The sequence below is a fragment of the Staurois parvus genome, unplaced genomic scaffold (assembly GCF_062004578.1).
Source record: "Staurois parvus isolate SC_StPar_1 unplaced genomic scaffold, SC_StPar_1.0 ptg000135l, whole genome shotgun sequence".
In the NCBI taxonomy this organism is placed as follows: domain Eukaryota; kingdom Metazoa; phylum Chordata; class Amphibia; order Anura; family Ranidae; genus Staurois; species Staurois parvus.
In genome coordinates, this window is record NW_028317931.1 from 2708613 (window position 1) to 2728217 (window position 19605).

At 40.6% G+C, this 19605-nt stretch overlaps 1 protein-coding gene across 1 annotated transcript in view; it reads left to right on the forward strand.

Moving 5' to 3' along the window:
• TTC12 (tetratricopeptide repeat domain 12) overlaps window positions 1-19605 on the forward strand; it is a 186269-nt gene that overhangs the window by 115104 nt on the left and 51560 nt on the right. Inside the window, 7 exon segments of the mRNA XM_089673107.1 lie at window positions 1930-1999; window positions 2349-2437; window positions 5186-5354; window positions 9247-9267; window positions 10108-10153; window positions 14165-14199; window positions 19338-19398. Coding sequence (XP_089529233.1) covers window positions 1930-1999; window positions 2349-2437; window positions 5186-5354; window positions 9247-9267; window positions 10108-10153; window positions 14165-14199; window positions 19338-19398 — 491 coding nt within the window.

Here is a 19605-nt window from a genome sequence, read left to right on the forward strand (position 1 = left end):
TCACCATGTATAATACATAAGGGGGGATATGATCTCCATGTATAATACATAAGGGGGGATATGATCTCCATGTATAATACATAAGGGGGGATATGATCTCCATGTATAATACATAAGGGGGGATATGATCTCCATGTATAATACATAAGGGTGGATATGATCTCCATGTATAATACATAAGGGGGGATATGATCTCCATGTATAATACATAAGGGGGATATGATCACCATGTATAATACATAAGGGGGGATATGATCTCCATGTATAATACATAAGGGGGGATATGATCTCCATGTATAATACATAAGGGGGGATATGATCAAAATGTATAAATACATCAGTTCATATAGTGAACACGGTGTAGAGTTATTCACCCTGAGGTCATCACAGAGGACGAGGGAGGAAAAGAAATTTAATCTCCAAATAGGGAATGGTTTCTTCACAGTGAGAGCTGTGGGATAGACTCCCTGAAGAGTTGGTTCTGGCCAGCTCAGTGGATTGCTTTAAAAAAGGCCAGGATTCTTTCTTGGATACACAGAGTATAACTGGTTACAATGTAAGGTCTCTAATTCAAGATCACATACAATTTAGAAAGGATCCTACCAGAAACTGACCTATCAGTATCTCTTTGGTGTGTAGGAGGAAACCCACGCAGGCACAGGGAGAACATGTAAACTCCAGGCAGGTGGTGCCGTGGTTGGGATTTGAACCAACTACCCTAGTGCAGCCAGGCAGAAGTTTAAATATTATAGCCACTGTGCTACCAAGCAGGAACTAAATGACAAAGTTATCTCTAGGTGATAAAAAACCCCACTTAAATTAGCATGAGTCAGGGGCACTCGCTAAATTGTTTGGAGGGGCTGTACTCAACCGGGAACACTTATGCATTTATGGTTGCAATGCCCCAAAATACAAAAGTATTGGGAAGATACCTTAACATGAATAAACAAAAATCACCTTTCCTAGTTAGTAAGGATCCCCTTCAAATGCTATTCCATAATTCAGCAATAAAGATATAAGAACTGTGTGTTGCCTTTGATTTTAGATGAAGCCAAAAGTCCTTTACTGCGATGTTGGTGTTGGAGGAGTGATAAGTGCCCCACATTGTGTCAATGGAGGTTAGAGATAGATAGGATTATGGAGGCTGAATGCTGGTGTCATAAGTGTAAGGATAGTTACGAAAAATGGTATAAGACGTGAGCTATTTGGATGCACTACTCCTCACAGATGCAATTCAGAGAGAAGGAATAGGATTGTTGAATGTCACCAATGAAGGAGTTATTGTCATTGATTGAAACACACGTTTACCCCCTCCTTCCTTATCTGCTAGAAAGTACATTTATAGGGAAATTGGTTCAAATTGTGCATAGTATTTGGGATGCAAATTCACATTTATTGTATTCATATTTCCTTTTCTTCCCCCTCCCTTTTTTTCTTCTTTTCCACAATTTTTCCCCTTTTTAGTTACTTATGACTGATAACGTGTGTATTTACAATCTACTATTGTAAAATTATACAAATAAAAACATATTACATTAAAAAAATGTCAAAATAAGCAAGAAAATTAACCAGTAGTACATAAAACAATGGTCAATTCACTATTAAATGGTACCAGTGGTATTAAATGCTGCTGCAGGAACCGCAGTTCGTCCCGCAGCTGCAACCGTTGACACACAAAAATCAGGACCTGTAGGCGGGTGCCATTAATCTTAATGATACTGCAAATTGCACCTTCACTGGGAACTGTACTGTAGTGCTGCTCCCAGTGCAGACTGCGATTTCTGGAAAGGTGCAGGGACCTTTTCCCTTATCAAATGAATGGGCTGTTGTGCCGCGGCCCGCAAAACCACACTAGTGTGAGCACTAATCATTTTTATTTTCTATAGCATTTGATATATTTAAGTTTGTTTTGTCTTATTTTGCATACAGGTACAGCACAAATTCTATTTAGAACTAGCAATGGGTTCCGTACCATTGGAGAAAACACAATTATTAATAGGTAAGAGTTGCAAACAGCAAGGGTCCAACACATACATTTCTAGTTTAAAGAACTGTTCCCCCCAAAATGTAATTGTGAAATGTGGGTTTTGAGTAATCATCATATATTTGTTAGGTAAAAAACAGTCAAGCCATGTACTGTATAAAAGACAATTGTAATGCAAAACGTCCTAATAAAGAGTTACATCATTTTTTCCCCTATGCATATCTTGCACAGAACAATTTCAAGGTGGATTATGTGAATCTGTAGCTGAGCGTAACTTTATTTTTTACATTTAGTTACATCACTAATGTTGTGTCTTATTTTGTTGATTTTGTTGTAGTGATATGTTTATTTTTCCTTTACTCAGGAGCCTTGCCACTAGACAAGCTGACCCCATAGGTTCAGATCTTTGTATTTCAGTTCTCACATTATGGCAAGCAGTCTGCAATGGAATTGGTAATTTGATATTGATGTATGGTGCTATACACTTACTGAGTTCAAGACTGCCGTTTCATCTGAATAACACAAATGAATCAGAATGAGTACATATTAATTTGTTATGTTATTAAGTTGAATGCTTTTCCTTATTCCCAACTGGCTTTGTATGTTAGGCCGCGCACGTAGAAATTAAACGAATGGGCTCTCAAGTTCAACCCCAATACAAAAAGAATCTTAATAGAATACGCTTAAGGATGAATGGATCTGAATCAATTTGGATAATCTGTTATGTCTTTACATTATTTCAGATGCTTCAAACTTTAACCGCTTCCCAACACCATGTAGCAGTAGCAGGGCTGCGCAAAATCACGTATATATATATATATATACCGTTTCCCCTAAAATAAAACCTACCCGAAAATAAGACCTACCCTGAAAATAAGACCTAGTGCTATTTTTGGGAATTGCTAAAGTATAAGACCTACCCCGAAAATAAGACCTAGTTGTGATCAGGGCTTTTTTTCAGCCAGAACATGTCGGAACGCCATTATGCCACCTCCGGCACTGGCCCTGCGCACACCCATATCTACTGTCTCTTATAAACACTGAAGCGCGGCTGAAGTGACAGCACCATCTGATCCCACAGAACCTCCCTACTTGTGTACCTCTGTACTCACTGTGGCACAGGGAAGGAACAGATATCTGCGGGTGCAGAATGCAGTGTGTTTAGGGGCAGGGCATCTCCTCCTGCAGCCTAATGCATGGAAGCCGATGACCCAGGGTTGATCACTGGCCAGTGGGGAAGAGGCGGAGCGGTGAGTAAGTGCGCTTGGTGCACTGTGTGGAAAGATAGGACCCGAAACGAGAGTTACTATAGAGAGGGGCCGGCTGCTGACAGCTGTGTTTTGCAAAGCTAGCTAACCATATGAGGACAGTGGAGGGGGAGGGGGGATGTGCAAAGGTGAGCTGCAGTCAGGTGAGTTGCAGACAGGGTGCATAGGTGAGCTGTGGCTGGGGGGGGTGCAGAGGTGAGCTGAGTTGCAACCCACCTCTGCACCCCCCGGCCACAGCTCAGCTCTGCACCCCCTGGCCACAGCTCAGCTCTGCACCCCCTGGCCACAGCTCAGCTCTGCACCCCCTGGCCACAGCTCAGCTCTGCACCCCCTGGCCACAGCTCAGCTCTGCACCCCCTGGCAACAGATGACCTCTGCACCCCCTGGCCACAGCTCTGCTCTGCACCCCCTGGCCACAGTGCATCCCCCGTTTGCAACTCACCCCTTCATCCTGTCTGTGGCTCATATCTGCACCTTGTCTGAAACTCACCTGTCAAGTCACCTCTGCAACACCTGACTGCAGCTCACAACTGTCATCGACCGGCCCTCTCCATAGTAACCCTCATCCACAACTGCCTGCAGCTCCCCTCTGCACCCCCTGTCCACACCTGGACATTTAAAAAATAAGACCTACCCCAAAAATAAGACCTAATGTGTTTTTTTGAGACAGTGTCTTATTTTCAGGGAAACATGATATATGTGATTTTGTATTTCCGGGTAGGGGGTGCGTGTGCATGTGTGCCACCCTACTCAAGCCTCCATTGGCGGCTACAGGTGTCGATCTCTGGGTCCCGGACAGAGATTTTCCGCCGGCACTCGGCAATCGCCGAGGAACACTGACAGAGGAGAGGTCTGTATGTAAACAATATAGATCTCTCCCCTGTCAGCACCAGCATACTGCTTTGTATTGCTCCTGCTTACAAAGTAAAGCATACCCAGACAACACAGTAAAACAGCACACAGTTAACCATTTGATCTCCCCAGATGTTAACCCCTTCCTGCCCAGTGTCATTAGTACAGTGTCAGTGCTGTTGCCACCCAGTGTCAGAATGCCTGCAACAGTCCCACAGTCCTGCAGTCCCGCAGTCTCGCTATACACTGATTGCCGCCATTACTAATATACAATAATAAAAAAAAAATTCCAGTATATACTGTATACTACCATTTGTAGACGCTATAACTTTCACGCAAACCAATTATTTTACTTATTGGGATTTTTTTTAGCAAAGACGTAGCATAATACATTTGGAACACAATTGCTGTCAGCAGCAGCATTTACAGAAATTTTGTCATTTTGTATTATTTAGTAGGTGCAAAAGTTCACTTCACTCATTGAATGATATGTAGCATAATACATTTTGGCCTAAATTTATGACGAAATTTGATTTTTAAAATTTCTTTACTGGATATGTTTTATAGCAAAATTAAATACTGATGTTTTTGTTTATAGCGCAAAAAATAAAAAATGCACATGCGATCAAATACCACCAAAAGAAATCTCCATTTGTGGGGAAAAAAAGGACATCTATTTCATTTGGGGGCAACGTTGCATGACCGCACAATTGTCAGTTAATTTAATGCAGCGCCATATCGTAAAAAAATGGCCTGGTCAGGAAGGGGGGTCAATCCTCTGGAAGACAAGTGGTTAACAAAAGGCTCAAACTATCACACCATGTCATCAGGATGAAACACATGAATACAAATTAATTTGTTGTTTTTCATTATAATTTATTTTGGATATATTGAATTTCATTACTATTTTAATTCGGATACATCCAACTCTTTGAATAACGAAAATATTGTCTGAATTTCGATTCATAACAAAGCGCATTGCACATGTCTACTTTAAACCTGTTTTTGGTGTTGTTGTTTTAATAACTTTTTTAGGTTGTATTTAAAGGAAAGAATCACCTAAATATTTTTTTTTCTACAGAAGAGAACCAGCACTTTTTAATAACCCAAAGTAATGTAAGAAAGCAGATCCTTACACTGCTGTCTTCAGAGGTCCCTGATGTTCAAAGAATGACACTAGCCCTTCTAAATATTTATTCCTCAACAGCTGATGAAAGACATCTACCGGTCAGACACTTAGACCTACCCAAGTAAGTTCATGAGCTTTTACTATAATCTCTAATATGTTTTTTAGAGGAATCTTTAGCAAATACATCATTCTTTATGGAGCATTTTTGCTTCACTTTGATCTTGTTTTTTGAGTTTATTAATCTTATCAAAGACTAAAGCTGAAATAGTGAAGTTTTTCAGCAAATTCTAAAAGCGATGTCTAAAACAAAATTTTCTAAACAAAGAGCTAGTTTAATGTCCTTCAGACTTTAGGGGGGCCAGACATTGATGTGAATGAGAAGAATAATGCTCCATCATTGATCTTAGTGTGAGGAATAGTACCTCATCATTGGTAGTGGAAGAAATGTATTTATTTATTTCAGGTACTTATATAGCATTGTCCATTTACGCAGCACTTTACATATATATTGTACATTCACATCAGTCCTTAACCCTCAAGGGGTGTACAATCTAAGGTCCCTAACTCACATTCATACATACACATACTAGGGCTGATTTAGACAGGATCCAATTAACCTACCAGCATGTCTTTGGCGTGTGGAAGGAAACCGGAGTAAATCCACGCAGGCACATGCAAACTCCATGCAGTCGGTGATGTGGTTGGGAATCGAACCTACGACCCTAGTACTGCCAGGCGGAAGTGCTAACCATTTAGCCACTGTGTTGCCCTAGAAATAGTACCCCATCATTGGTGTCAGTGGAAGGAATAATGCCCAATCATTGGTGTCAGTGGGGGGAATAGTGTCTCATATCAGTGAGAAGAATAGTGCCGCAAGGGATAAAAGCTCCCAGGCCACTGGTTGGAGAGCACTGTTATAGACCATAAAGAAGCATACTTTCAAGTTGTGGGATTTCAGAGAGTGCTTTTCATGGTTCAGTGTGTGCACGGGGAATGCTGGGCTTTCTAATTAGAAAGCCTAGCATTAGCTTTGTACTTGATGCCTTATCTTGTGGGCTGATTATGAAGATGTCGCCTTCTGTACTAGGAGAGGAAAATGACAAGCATTCTCCATTTAATAGTCACCTAACTAACACAGGTTGGTGTCAGGTTGAACATAACCTGTAGCTGTCAATAGGTAAGTAGTAAACAGGTTTTATTGCTAGTGTAGGTTATACAGGGCCACTGATAAGGGGATAGCACCTGTTCTACTATATGGGTCCCAGGCCCCATAAGTTCAACAGGGGGGCCCAGAGCAGCAGGAGTGGGCACAATTACTAGAACCAGTTCCTCGGTGGCCCTCCCTGTGTCTGCAGTGCTTCAGTTTGTGAATGAGCAGGGAGCCTTTGTACAGAGCTGAGGCTGCAGAGGAAGGATTGAGGAATCTGTGCCCTCAATCTCTTTCTCTGACTCAAAAGTGAGATGTTAGGTGTCTGTTTAGACCCCTGATATTTCACCATTCTTACAGGTATTCTTGCAGGCTCATTCTTGCAGTTATTCTGGTTGCACGAATGAGTGGTTTGTTTATGCGACTGGAGCCGCCGGATAACCTTGGTTCACTGTTCCTGTCAACTAGGCTGTTCAGGGCCCTATGATTTTGAACAGCAGCCCTGATGTTATACAATAGTGTTTGGGGGGGGGGGGGGTTGGTTGGATTTTACTTCTGCTTGAAAGATTTTTGATACAAAGAAGTACACTTAATTAAAAGTTTTCTTTTCTTCCCAGTGCAGGTGCCTGGGTCTTCACACCATATTTTTTCGGTGTGGTCTTTTAATGTATTGGTACAAAAGTGACAAATTGACCCTTTCATCCAAATATAATGCTGTTCTGGTAAAGTATCCAGGTATTTTCTTCTCTACTCTTACATTCATTATTCATAAAAAGCTAGGAGCAGACAAAATCTATGGTAAGCGTATCTCCAGCTATTTTTCAAGGCTATTTTAAATGATTGTTGTTGATCCACAAAAGAAGTATCCAGCAGTGAAATACTGTAATTTGCTTTTGCAAGGGCAGCAATGTATACCTGTATGTATTATAATAGGATACATATTCTTTTCTCATATTGCAGTTAGCAGAACATCAAAAAGTGTGTTTTTATTTATGAATAAGAAGCATTTTTAAACTGATAACAAAAGCTCCCCACCGAGCCTGAACAGTAGGCTTGGGTTATGTTTGTTGCTATAAACTGAGATGATGGAGACCACTGCTCAGCAGAGAAAATAAAACAGATTCTCACGTAAATGAGTTACCAAGAGATATGAACAATGTTTTACATGAAGACTCAAATGAGTCTGCTACATGTACATTTTCAGGGAATCAAAGAAATCACATCGGTATCATTAACTTTGCAGAACAGCGCAGTCATGCATCATCAAACACGCAATAAGCATTCCGTTGCCTAAATAGTTTAATCAAATATCTGTGCGCAAACAGCCGGATTTCTAAAATCACAAATGTAAACCTAATGGCTTAATTTTGCTTATTGTTTTTCTTCCTTATTAATTGTTACTTTTTGTTTTGCTTATCAACCCTACCTAACAAGCATACATGTATATGCTGCCTCACAAAAGTGGGTCTTCTTCTGTGAGGCTGCATATATATAGTTACATAGTTAGTCTGGCTGAAAAAAGACAAAAGTCCATCCAGTTCAACCATTAAAAAAAAAAAAGTTATAATCCTATACCCACAGTTGATCCAGAGGAAGGAAAAATAACCCAGCAAAGCACGATACAATTTGCTCCTGCAGGGAAAAAATTCCTTCCTGATCCCCTGAGGGGCAATCGGATATTCCCTGGATCAGCTATACCTATAAATGTTAGTATCCAGTTATATTCTGTGTATCTAGGAAAGAATCCAGGACTTTTTTAAAGCAATTCACTGAGCTGGCCAGAACCAACTCTTGAGGGAGTCTATTCCACATTTTCACAGTTCTCACTGTGAAGAAACTTCTCCGTGTTTGGGGATTAAATTTATTTTCCTCCAGACGTAAAGAGTGCCCCCTTGTCCTCTGTGATGACCTCAGGGTGAATAGCGACACCGAGTTCACTATATGAACCACTGATGTATTTATACATGTTGATCATATTTGGTTGCCCTTCTCTGTACTTTCTCCAGTTCCTCAATATTCTTTTTGTGAATTGGTTCCCAAAACTGAACTGCATATTTCAAAAGAGGTGTTACTGAAACTTTATACAAGAATAATCTAAGACTAGGAGAGATGAGCAAGAAAGTTACACTGTCTCACTGTGAAGAAACCTTTCAGTGTTTGGAGATTAAATTTCTTTTCCTCCAGATGTAAAGAGTGTCCCCTTGTCCTCTGTGATGACCTCAGGGTGAATAACTCTACACCGAGTTCACTATATGAACCACTGAAGTATTTATACACCTCTGTGTTTGCGCTGAGAGTGCACAAACACACCAAGAGCTCCAAGTCTTGTACTAATGATCGGGAACTCGGGAGGCACAGTTATTGGTCACCTGATTGCTGGGATAGCCCCTGATTGGCTATCACAGTGATCAGTCACTGTACATCCCAACCCTGGGTTTTTATTTCTCCTCTTGAATGGAGAAAAAGATGCATTAGGGTTGATTTACTAAAACTGGAGAGCGTAACATGTGGTGCAACTGTGCATGCTAGCCAATCAGCTTGATGAATTTAGCTTTGACAAGAAAAACCTGGAAGCTGACTGGTTTCTATATAGAGTTGTACCAAAATGTTGCACTCTCCAGTTTTAGTAAATCAGTCCATTTGCATCTTTTTCTCCTTCCTAGAGGAAAAAATGTTAACAAAGAATAGGGTTCGTAAAAAAAAAAAAGTAGATCACAGTTTGTTCAAGGTCATGTGACGGTTAAGGTCAAGGTTAGGGTCAAAAGTCATGGCCTGAGTTAAAGGTCGGCGTCAATGTATTTTAGGTAGGAAAAAAATGATTTTTTAAATTTAGTATCAGTGGCAATGTATTTTAGATAGGATAAAGAAAAGCAAAATGTGCACTAGAGTTTCTGGACCCTACTATAGATACATACAACAAATAACATACACATGTGACATTGCTGTATTTGACAGGAGCAGGAGAATTTATTTTGGGTTGTTTTTCGGTGGTAGATTATGGTAGTAGCAATAATTATCCAGCTACATTTTTTAAAAATGATATAATTTTTATGATTTTGTGCCAATTTTCCTTTGATAATAAAAGAAATCAGGAGATACCCATTGCCATTTACCACCAAATGTCCTGACAAAAACAAGGTATAATTCACCTGGATAGACTAAGTACCGGTAGTTGTGATGATATGTAACAGTTTTACCAACACATGTCAAAGTTGCAAAACTGTGTTCAGGCATTAGGATTTGTCATGAAAGGGTTAATAATACATTTGTTATGCTTATTAATAAGAAGAATTTTTCTTAATAATAATAAGGGTTGTATGTCTTTCAAAAGTATCATATCAAAAGTTGAAGTCCAAGTTTTAAAGAATATTTTAGTTCAGTGCTTCCTATTCCTGATATGTGTCTGTTATACCATGTACTTGTGTTAAAAAGGAAATAAGGACGTGCACACTTGTGAATACCTTCTGCATATTAGAAGCCATTTTCCCTGAACCAGGAGGCATTTTCATGATGCAAGTAAAATGGCCACCGCCCCAGTCTATAACTGGCCTATGTAGCAAGGACAATTGAACAGGCGTCGCATGTCAAATAAAAAAGGGAGAGAACAATGTTCCTGGTCAACTTGCCAGCCAGCTTGCCAACATCCGAATTAACCTGTCTAACTGTATGCATTAAAAACAATTCTGTGGTTCTAACTCTACAATTTCTGAGAGCCCCCATAGTAGAGGCACATGTATTTAATGGATAGATCAAGGGCAGGTGGACCTGAGGGAGCCCACCCCTCTTAAAGGCAAAGGAGTGCACAGGACCCCTAGCATATAGCACAATGGCAGCCAGGGTGTCCTAGTGCACCCACGTACTTAGAATCCAACATGCAAGTAAAATGGCCACCGCCCCAGTCTATAACTGGCTTATGTAGCAAGGACAATTGAACAGGCGACAATTGTCAAATAAAAAAGGGAGAGAACAATGTTCCTGGTCAACTTGCCAGCCAGCTTGCCAACAACCAAATTAACCTGTCTAACAGTATGCATTAAAAACAATTCTGTGGTTCTAACTCTACAATTTCTGAGAGCCCCCATAGTAGAGGCACATGTATTTAATGGATAGATCAAGGGCAGGTAGACCTGAGGGAGCCCACCCCTCTTAAAGGCAAAGGAGTGCGCAGGACCCCTAGCATATAGCACAATGGCAGCCAGGGTGTCCTAGTGCACCCACGTACCTAGAATCCAACATGCAAGTAAAATAGCCACTGCCCCAGTCTATAACTGGGCTATGTAGCAAGGACAATTGAACAGGCGACGCATGTCAAATAAAAAAGGGAGAAAACAATGTTCCTGGTCAACTTGCCAGCCAGCTTGCCAACAACCAAATTAACCTGTCTAACAGTTTGCATTAAAAACAATTCTGTGGTTCTAACTCTACAGTTTCTGAGAGCCCCCATAGTAGAACACATGTATTTAATGGATAGATCAAGGGCAGGTGGACCTGAGGGAGCCCACCCCTCTTAAAGGCAAAGGAGTGCACAGGACCCCTAGCATATAGCACAATGGCAGCCTAGTGCACCCACGTACCTAGAATCCAACATGCAAGTAAAATGGCCACTGCCCCAGTCTATAACTGGCTTATGTAGCAAGGACAATTGAACAGGCGATGCATGTCAAATAAAAAAGGTTTGAGAACAATGTTCCTGGTCAACTTGCCAGCCAGCTTGCCAACAACCGAATTAACCTATCTAACAGTATGCGTTAAAAACAGGGGTTTACCTGATCTATCCATTAAATACATGTGCCTCTACTATGGGGGCTCTCAGAAATTGTAGAGTTAGGACCACAGAATATCAAGGTGCCGTGACATGGCTCTGTGGCTTGTGTATGTATTTGCAAATGTGTGCTAACTAAACCCCTGTTATAAACGCATACTGCTAGACAGGTTAATTTGGTTGTTGGCAAGCTGGCTGGCAAGTTGACCAGGAATATTGTTCTCTCCCTTTTTTATTTGGCTTTTTCATGATGCAGGGTTTTTTTTCTGTTCTAGAAGGGGTAAATAGTTTGATAAAACAGCATTATTATATGGGAGGAGTGGGAACAGACACCCCTTATATATGACATCAGGGATGGAATGCATATTGTTTGCTTTCCCATTGCAAAGGAAAGAAAGCAGTTCATTGTCATATTTAGTAATTTAGGTAGCTTCTCCATTTAAGTGATACACACACCACAGAGAATGACTCTTTATGTAGGCCACCGAGAGTGATTCAGTATAGTTTGACTTTTCTGTCATACTCTGCTAAAAAACAGTTTTTAGAAGAGTCAGTGTTTGTGGAACTTTACAGGAAATTTAGATAAACAGCCATCTTCACTGCTTCTGAGGGGGAAAATCAGTCTATGGGAGAACTCGTGTTCTTCCTTCTTCGTGATCGTGTTCTTATTATTTCATATTGCTAGCAAATAAAAGATATGTGAAAACATACCTGGTTTCTGCACTGCTTCAAATTTATATCTATTACCTTCACTTTCAGCTTTGCACGACAGTTTTTCAAACTTTTCCTCCATGTGCATATACAAATATTCTATAATAATAGTATATAGTTAGATAACATTCAATATTTAAAGAGTATACAGTTTAAGTATGTGAACCCCTTGGAACTGGTTTTCTTCTGTAATTTGCCATTAAATGTGATCTGATCTGCCAGTTCTATTGATGTCTTCAAGCCTTTAGTTGTTACTTGTGGGTTACCACATTGAGCATTCTGTTGTGTGCCTTGGGAGTCATCTTGGTGGGCACCCACTTTTAGGAAAAGTAGCCACAGCATTAACCACTTGCCCTCCAGAGGATTTACCCTCCCCCCTTCCTGACCAGGCCATTTTCTTGCGATACGGCGCAGCGTTACTTTAACTGACAATTGAGTGGTCATGCAACACTGCACCCAAATGAAATTTCCATCCGTTTTTCCCATAAATAGAGCTTTCTTTTGGTGGTATTTGATTGCCCGTGCGTTTATTTTTTGTGCTATAAACAAAAAAACAATATTTTTTACTTTTTGCTATTAAACATGTCCAGTAAAAAAAAATGATCTAATTTCATCATAAATTTAGGCCAAAATGTATTCTGCTACATGTCTTTGCTAAAAAAAAAATCCCAATACGTGTAAATCAATTGATTTACATGAAAGTTATAGCATCTACAAATGACTGTATATATATATATATATATATATATATATATATATATATATATATACACACACTGGATTTTATTTTCATACTAGTAATGGCGGCAGTCAGCGACTTATTGTGGGACTGCAGGACTGTGTCTGACATTCTGATACTGGAAGGAACTGACTAACTGTCAGTGACATCCCCAGTGACACCAATACAGTGATCAGTGCTAATAAAAAGCACTGTACTGGGCAGGAAGGGGTTAACATCTGGGGCAATCAAAGAGTTAACTGTGTGCTGTGTGCTCAGGGGCGGACTGACAACTCATGGGGCCCCCGGGCAATAGGGGATCATGGGGCCCCTGTATCCTTGCTCAAACTCAAAAAAGCCTATGAAAAAGGTACCAGGGGAATCTCATGGGGCCCCCTACTGACCCAGGGCCCTCGGGCAGTGCCCGAGTTTCCAAATGGTCAGTCCACCCCTGTGTGTGCTGTTTTACTATGTGCTGTATGCAGGGTTGCTGTTAGAAACCACTGGGTCCCAAACAGCCAACCTGAAAGGCCCCCCCCCCCTGAAAAAAAAAATTACTTTGCTTCAGTTATGAGTTAACCCAGCGAGTGACCAGAAATAATCACTCATTGTGTTCAGTCAGTAGTGAAAGGGGCTAGTAAATGTGACCCTTCCCCCACTCTCCATCCTGAAGGATCCTATTGTGTGCTTGCAGCTGCTGGTGGCAAGAAGAGAAGGGAAGCCGGATGCACTGCTGGAGTGAAGGCACACAAGGGGGCCCTGGGTAGCAGGGGGGCAATTTTTCAGCCTTATGCAGATCAACTGCTCTTGATTGTATGCCTTCAGAGAACTCCTTTTTGTGAGGCTTGCTTCTCAGCAGTTGATGCTTCTTATGAACAGAAATCTTAAAAAAACCCATAGTAGCTCTAAACCACCTCCAAACTCGTTTCATTAAAGTGGAATTTCACCCAAAAGGATGTTCCACTGTTCCTTTTACTACCCTCCCCTCAGACACATTTGGCACAGATTGTTTTTTTTTTTGGGGGGGGAGCAGGTACCTAGTTCTGACTGGTACCCATTTTGCATCCTTCTGGGACACATCATAGCTCCCAGAAGATTGTGGGACCATACGACTGTGGACCAAAGACCAGTGAGGCAAAAAAAAAAAACAGTTCAAGTGAGCATAGTTCTGGATCCTGGGAAAGGTAGGTGTCTGTTTATTAAAAGTCAACAGCGACAGTTTTTATTTTGTATTTAATTGGACTCCAGGTGTGCAAACTAATGACTTCAATTATCTTTAATTGAAGTCATTAGTCTATGGGTTCACTTACATTTTTTCACCACTGTGAATGTTTAATGAGTGTGATCAATTAAGACACAAGATATTAGAATTGTTTGTATGTTATCAGCTTAAGCACTTTGAGGTTGATTTACTAAAACTGGTGCAGCTCTGCATAGACACCAATCAGCTTCCAGGACTTTTTGTCAAAGCTTAACTGAACAAGCTGAAGTTAGAAGCTAATTGGCTATTATGCTCAACTACGCTAGATTTTGAACTCTCCAGTTTCAGTAAATCAGCCCCATTGTGTTTGTCTATTATTTTGACTTGATGAGGATCACATATTATGGAAAATTACTGCAGAAACCCAGTTAATTCTAGGGTTGACATGATTTTTCTTGCCACTTTATAAACTGCTGGTGCTTGTCAGAGACCAGTACTTGAATCTGTGGAAGTCCAGCACTGAGGTTGGTGTGTTCATACTGGACATGCCCTCCTTGGTGCGCTCGTCCATGGCTGTTGCATCCGTCACACTGACACCATATAATATTCCCACTGTATACATTCCTGGGGATGAAGGGCAAGCGTGTGCTGTAGCAACTACCAGCTTGAGCCCGGTAACATTATAAGTCAAAGTATATCTTGCCAACACACCAGAGGGTTGATTTACTAAAACTGGAGAGTGCAAAATCTGGTGCAGCTGTGCATGGTAGCCACTCAGCTTCTAACCTGGAAGCTGATTGGTTTCTATGCAGAGTTGCACCAGAGTTTGCACTCTCCAATTTTAGTAAATCAACCCCCATGGATCTTCAAGGTAATGTCCAAGGATTTATTAAAGTGATCACAACAGGTAAGGTGCAATGTTTCTGAGATACCCTCTTGCTGTCACAGGCATGTGACAGCAAGAGGGTACTATGTGGCCCAGAAATGTAAGACTGACAGGCGCATGGCAAATGCGTATTGTACTAGGGGAGGATGGAACCTGATGGGGAACTGAAAGACTAGTTCCCCATCAGATCCGCTTTGCTATTGATTGCCAGCTCACAGCAGGGAACAGATCAACAGTAGCTATTCAGTCCAATAGCTCCTTCCAAATCCATCCACTTCTGTGTGCTGTCAATCTAAAGAAAGTCAGACCTATTGGAGAAGAGAGTGACTCTAGTCATTTTTGAAATATGGGCATTGCCAGATTTGGGTAATGACATCGCCACTATCCATGTCCCATTAGTTTACATTTGGATTTGGCTCAGCACTCTGAAACTACTGTGAACTATCCTGCTGTTAATATCATATATGGGAATGTTTCTCATTACAGGGTCTGAGAAATTAGTTAGAATTCAGGGCACAATCGATCAAGCCAAATAATGATACTGTAAATATCTAGAGTAAAACCTATTTAATTGTTAAATAGACCTGAGTGGTAGATGTTTAACTTTATGCAGGATAAAGATGATTTTAAACACACAAAGCCACAGAGTGGTCTAAAGCTAAGAACCCAATTGTCTCAAATGGCTCATTCAGACACCAAACCACAATTAAATTCACAACAGGATAAAATATTTGAAAATTGGCATATATATTGGATTCCCATGTATCCTAACAGAGTCAATGCAATGATGTTACAGCGCTTACCACCAAAGGGGCTGCTAGGAATATACCCAGGTCTCCCAATGTAGTACAGAGGCTACCAGTTACAGAGTCCTGTGCACATTGACAATTCAGGCTCAGTCTAGAGGATGTCTTTTTAGCATTTATTGCTAAAGAACTTCAAAAGGAGAGGAATTTAGGGTCACATGATACTCAAAACTGATCAGTAGCAACAATTGGAGAACAATCGTCTCTTCCAATCTTCCAATAGCAGATTTTCTGGAAGTAACAGGGAACGGGCAGTATATTTAGGAAAATTAGATGAACCCCAGTCCATATAGCAAATGTCTGGCATTTATTTCCTTTCTGGCACAGCTATTAGTCTCCAGCACGGTCTTTACTCACAGTGTCTAAGGAGCTGTCTGCCACTCAGAATCCACCGGATAGTAAGGGAGATAACAAGATCCTTCACCAGACCAAGACCTAAAGACAGTGCCCTCCATCAGTTATAATCCTTTGGCAATTTTCTCCAGGCCTACAGCCCATCAGCTGCTGAGGCAACAGCTTCAGGAGGACTGGAACCCTCCCTGACGAGGAAAGAACATTCTGCTCAGGACTCCCAAAAGTTTATTGCCTCCTTTCAGGGATTGGCTGGGGATGATAAATATTTACACTGATTAGTTAAATCTCCCTTCCCTATAAGCTGGAAACATCTTTCAGAGGCAGGTTAGAGGAATCAAACTGTTAGCTCAAAAATCCCTGAACAGACCAAAACAATCAGTCACTGTTCCATTCGCTATAGTGAAGCCAAAAACTAAATTTAACCTAGCAGCCTAATTAGAGGAAGGCTATACAATGTGAAGAAGAGTACACAGGAATTCTAGGATTCAGATACACACAACTAGTACAGAGCTTTTCAGAAAATACTCCCAGCTGTTGTCAAAGGTAGTTCTACCAAGTATCAGCCTTGGCTTACACTATGAACCGCATATGAATCACATAGGAACCACACAACATTCCTGTGCAATTCAAATGCGATTCAGTGTGGTACAAATTCAGCCTAATCATTTTGAATTTGCCCAAATTGCACCACATTCCACCAAAGTTATGCATGCAGCAATTTTGGAAATTAACTACAACCGGATCGCGTGTTCTTTTTTTACCATGTGATCCAGGGCAGGCAAGCACACTGCTTTTTCAACCTGTGTTTGGGGTGTTGTTAAGATTTCACTGGCACCCGTTGCAGATCATAAGGGCAGTGCAATTTTAATGCGGTTCTGGAAACACTCTCAATTTGTGGGTTTCCTGCACTGCATTCTGGAGTGAACCAGGGCTTTAAAGACAACTTCACTTTTACCTTCCATAAACATTACACTAGTTATCAGGAAAAGCTCAAGTCATTAAAAATCAGAAATATGCAGCTTAACCTTCCTAGCGGTATGATTATGTCAATATTTCTGTGCTCAAAGCGGTACATTTTTTTGCATGGAAATATGTCATTTTTTTATTGTAGGCCTGTAATTCTTAGGAATAACTCATTGAAATCTGTCCGAACAAGAGTCTAATACACATCCCGGGCATGATAAAATTTTAAACACAAAATCATAAATTATAATATAATAAATAATCATAAAAATAATATAATAATAATAAATTTAATTAAATAATATAATAAAACCAAAAACACTGAAATTTGAAATATAGCGCCAAGTTCGCACATCACTGAGCAAAGTCGCAAAATCGTTTTCAGTGTCTGATGACGAATTTCCCCACGAATCATTATCACTCAATTCTGCAAGTGGTTCTGATTTACTATCGCTGTTCTCTAGCTGGTCTAAAACCGCTTTTGACCTAAAGGGACGCTTTTTGGACGCCATGGACTTTTCTCAGTTTCCAGGCAGAAAGAACAGTAAAAATGCAGGCAGGGCACAGGACAAAGCACTCGGGACAAAATGTATGTGAAATACTTTGATACAGTAATGTTTTACTATGTGATTTTTGTGTATTTAGTGAATGTCACTTTTTAACATTTTTTGATTTTCCGCCGGTTCCGGCCCCCGTACATCCCGACGCTCGCAGGGACCGGAACCCGGAAGACGGATGCCGGCCTCGGCCAGAGGAGATTTCCGGAGACGCTGCAGGGGGGACATCACAGGAGCGCAGGACAAGGTAAGTGAAACAGGGAATCCCAGAGCAACACTGCAGGGTAATCTTGAGTGTAGCTCAGGGTTAACACTTTTGGTACTGAAAGTTTACCCCGAGCTACACTCAGGAATACCGCCAGGGAGGTTAAGCTGTGTAAAACAGAAGAAAGAAGACAAATTTAAGTCCAGTTCCACTTTTGACACTGGTAATTTAAACATTGAAAATTTGATTAATTTTGTCCTGATACCCCTAACTAAAATCTAGTGGAACCTATTGCCTTCAGAAGTCACCTGAGTAATAAATAAAGTCCACCTGATGTAATTTAATTTCAGTATAAATACAACTGTACTGTGAAGCCCTCAGAGCTTTGTTAGAGAACATTAGTGAACAAACAGCATCATGAAGACCAAGGAATACACCAGACAGGTCAGGGATAAAGTTGTGGAGAAGTATAAAGCAGGTTTAGGTTATAAAAAAAATCCAAAGCTTTGAACATCTCACGGAGCACTGTTCAATCCATCATCTGAAATTGGAAAGAACATGGCACCAGTACAAACCTACCAAGACATGGCCGTCCACCTAAACTGACAGGCTGGGCAAGGAGAGCATTAATCAGAGAAGCAGCCAAGAGGCCCATGGTAACTCTGGAGGAGCTGTAGAGATCCACAGCTCAGGTGGGAGAATCTGTCCACAAGACAACTTTTAGTCAAGCACTCCACAAATCTGGCCTTTATGGAAGAGTGGTAAGAAGAAAGCCATTGTTGAAAGAAAGCCATAAGAAGTCCTATTTGCAGTTTGTGAGAAGCCATGTTGGGGACACAGCAAACATATGGAAGAAGGTGCTCTGGTCAGATGAGACCAAAATGTAACTTTTTGGCCTAAAAGCAAAACGCTATGAGTGGCGGAAAACTAACACTGCACATCACTCTGAACACAGCATCATGTTGTGGAGATGCTTTTCTTCAGCATGGACAGGGAATCTGGTCAGAGTTGATGGGAAGATGGATGGAGCCAAATACAGGGCAATCATAGAAGAAAACCTGTTAGAATCTGCAAAAGACTTGAGTCTGGGGCAGAGGTTCAACTTCCAGCAGGACAACAACCCAAAACATACAGCCAGAGCTACAATGGAGTGGTTAAGATCAAAGCATATTCATGTGTTAGAAGGTCACAGTCCAGACCTAAGTCCAATTGATAATCTGTGGCAAGACTTGAAAATTGCTGTTCACAGATGCTCTCCATCCAATCAGACAGAGCTTGAGCTATCATGTAAAGAAGGATGAGCAGAAATTTCAGTGCAAAGCTGGAAGAGACATCCCCAAAAAGACTTGCAGCTGTAATTGCAGCAAGAGGTGGTCCTACAAAGTTTTGACTTGGGGGGGTGAATACTTATTTGTACAAAATGTTGAAAACCATTTATCATTTTCCTTCCACTTCACAATTATTTGCCACTTTGTGTTGGTCTATCACATAAAATCCCAACAAAATACATTTACATTCTTGGTTGTAACATGATAAAATGTGGAAAATTTCAAGGGGTATGAATACTTTTTCAAGTTACTGTAAGTAGTGTACGTTTATGCCAATGTGTTGCAATTATGCAATATAAACTCTTTCAAGTGACAGAGAACAAATGTATCTGATCACTCATATCATCCAGGGCTCACTGGACAGATATTTTCCTGTAAGTTATGTGCCTGAAGTGCTTGCTGTCTCAGTTCATTTCCTCTTTTATAGCAAATTCATAGCCTGCCTTGCTGTTTTATTCATCTCCAGGTTGACGCTGTATTTCAGGACCTATTCATTAAAATTAATTTCCTCGTTTACCTCTCTTCTGGTAAGAATAATGATTATATTAAGTCTGGATATAAAATAATAACTTATCTTATAGGAAGTAAAAATCTTTAAATATAAATATTAAAGCTATCATGTAGTCAAAATTGAAAATGAATCCTTAAATTGCATACAAGCAGCATAACTTACCTGTTGATCACTTAAAATCTGTAGTTCACTAGTCCACCCTAGTTCCTTTTGTCTTTAATCT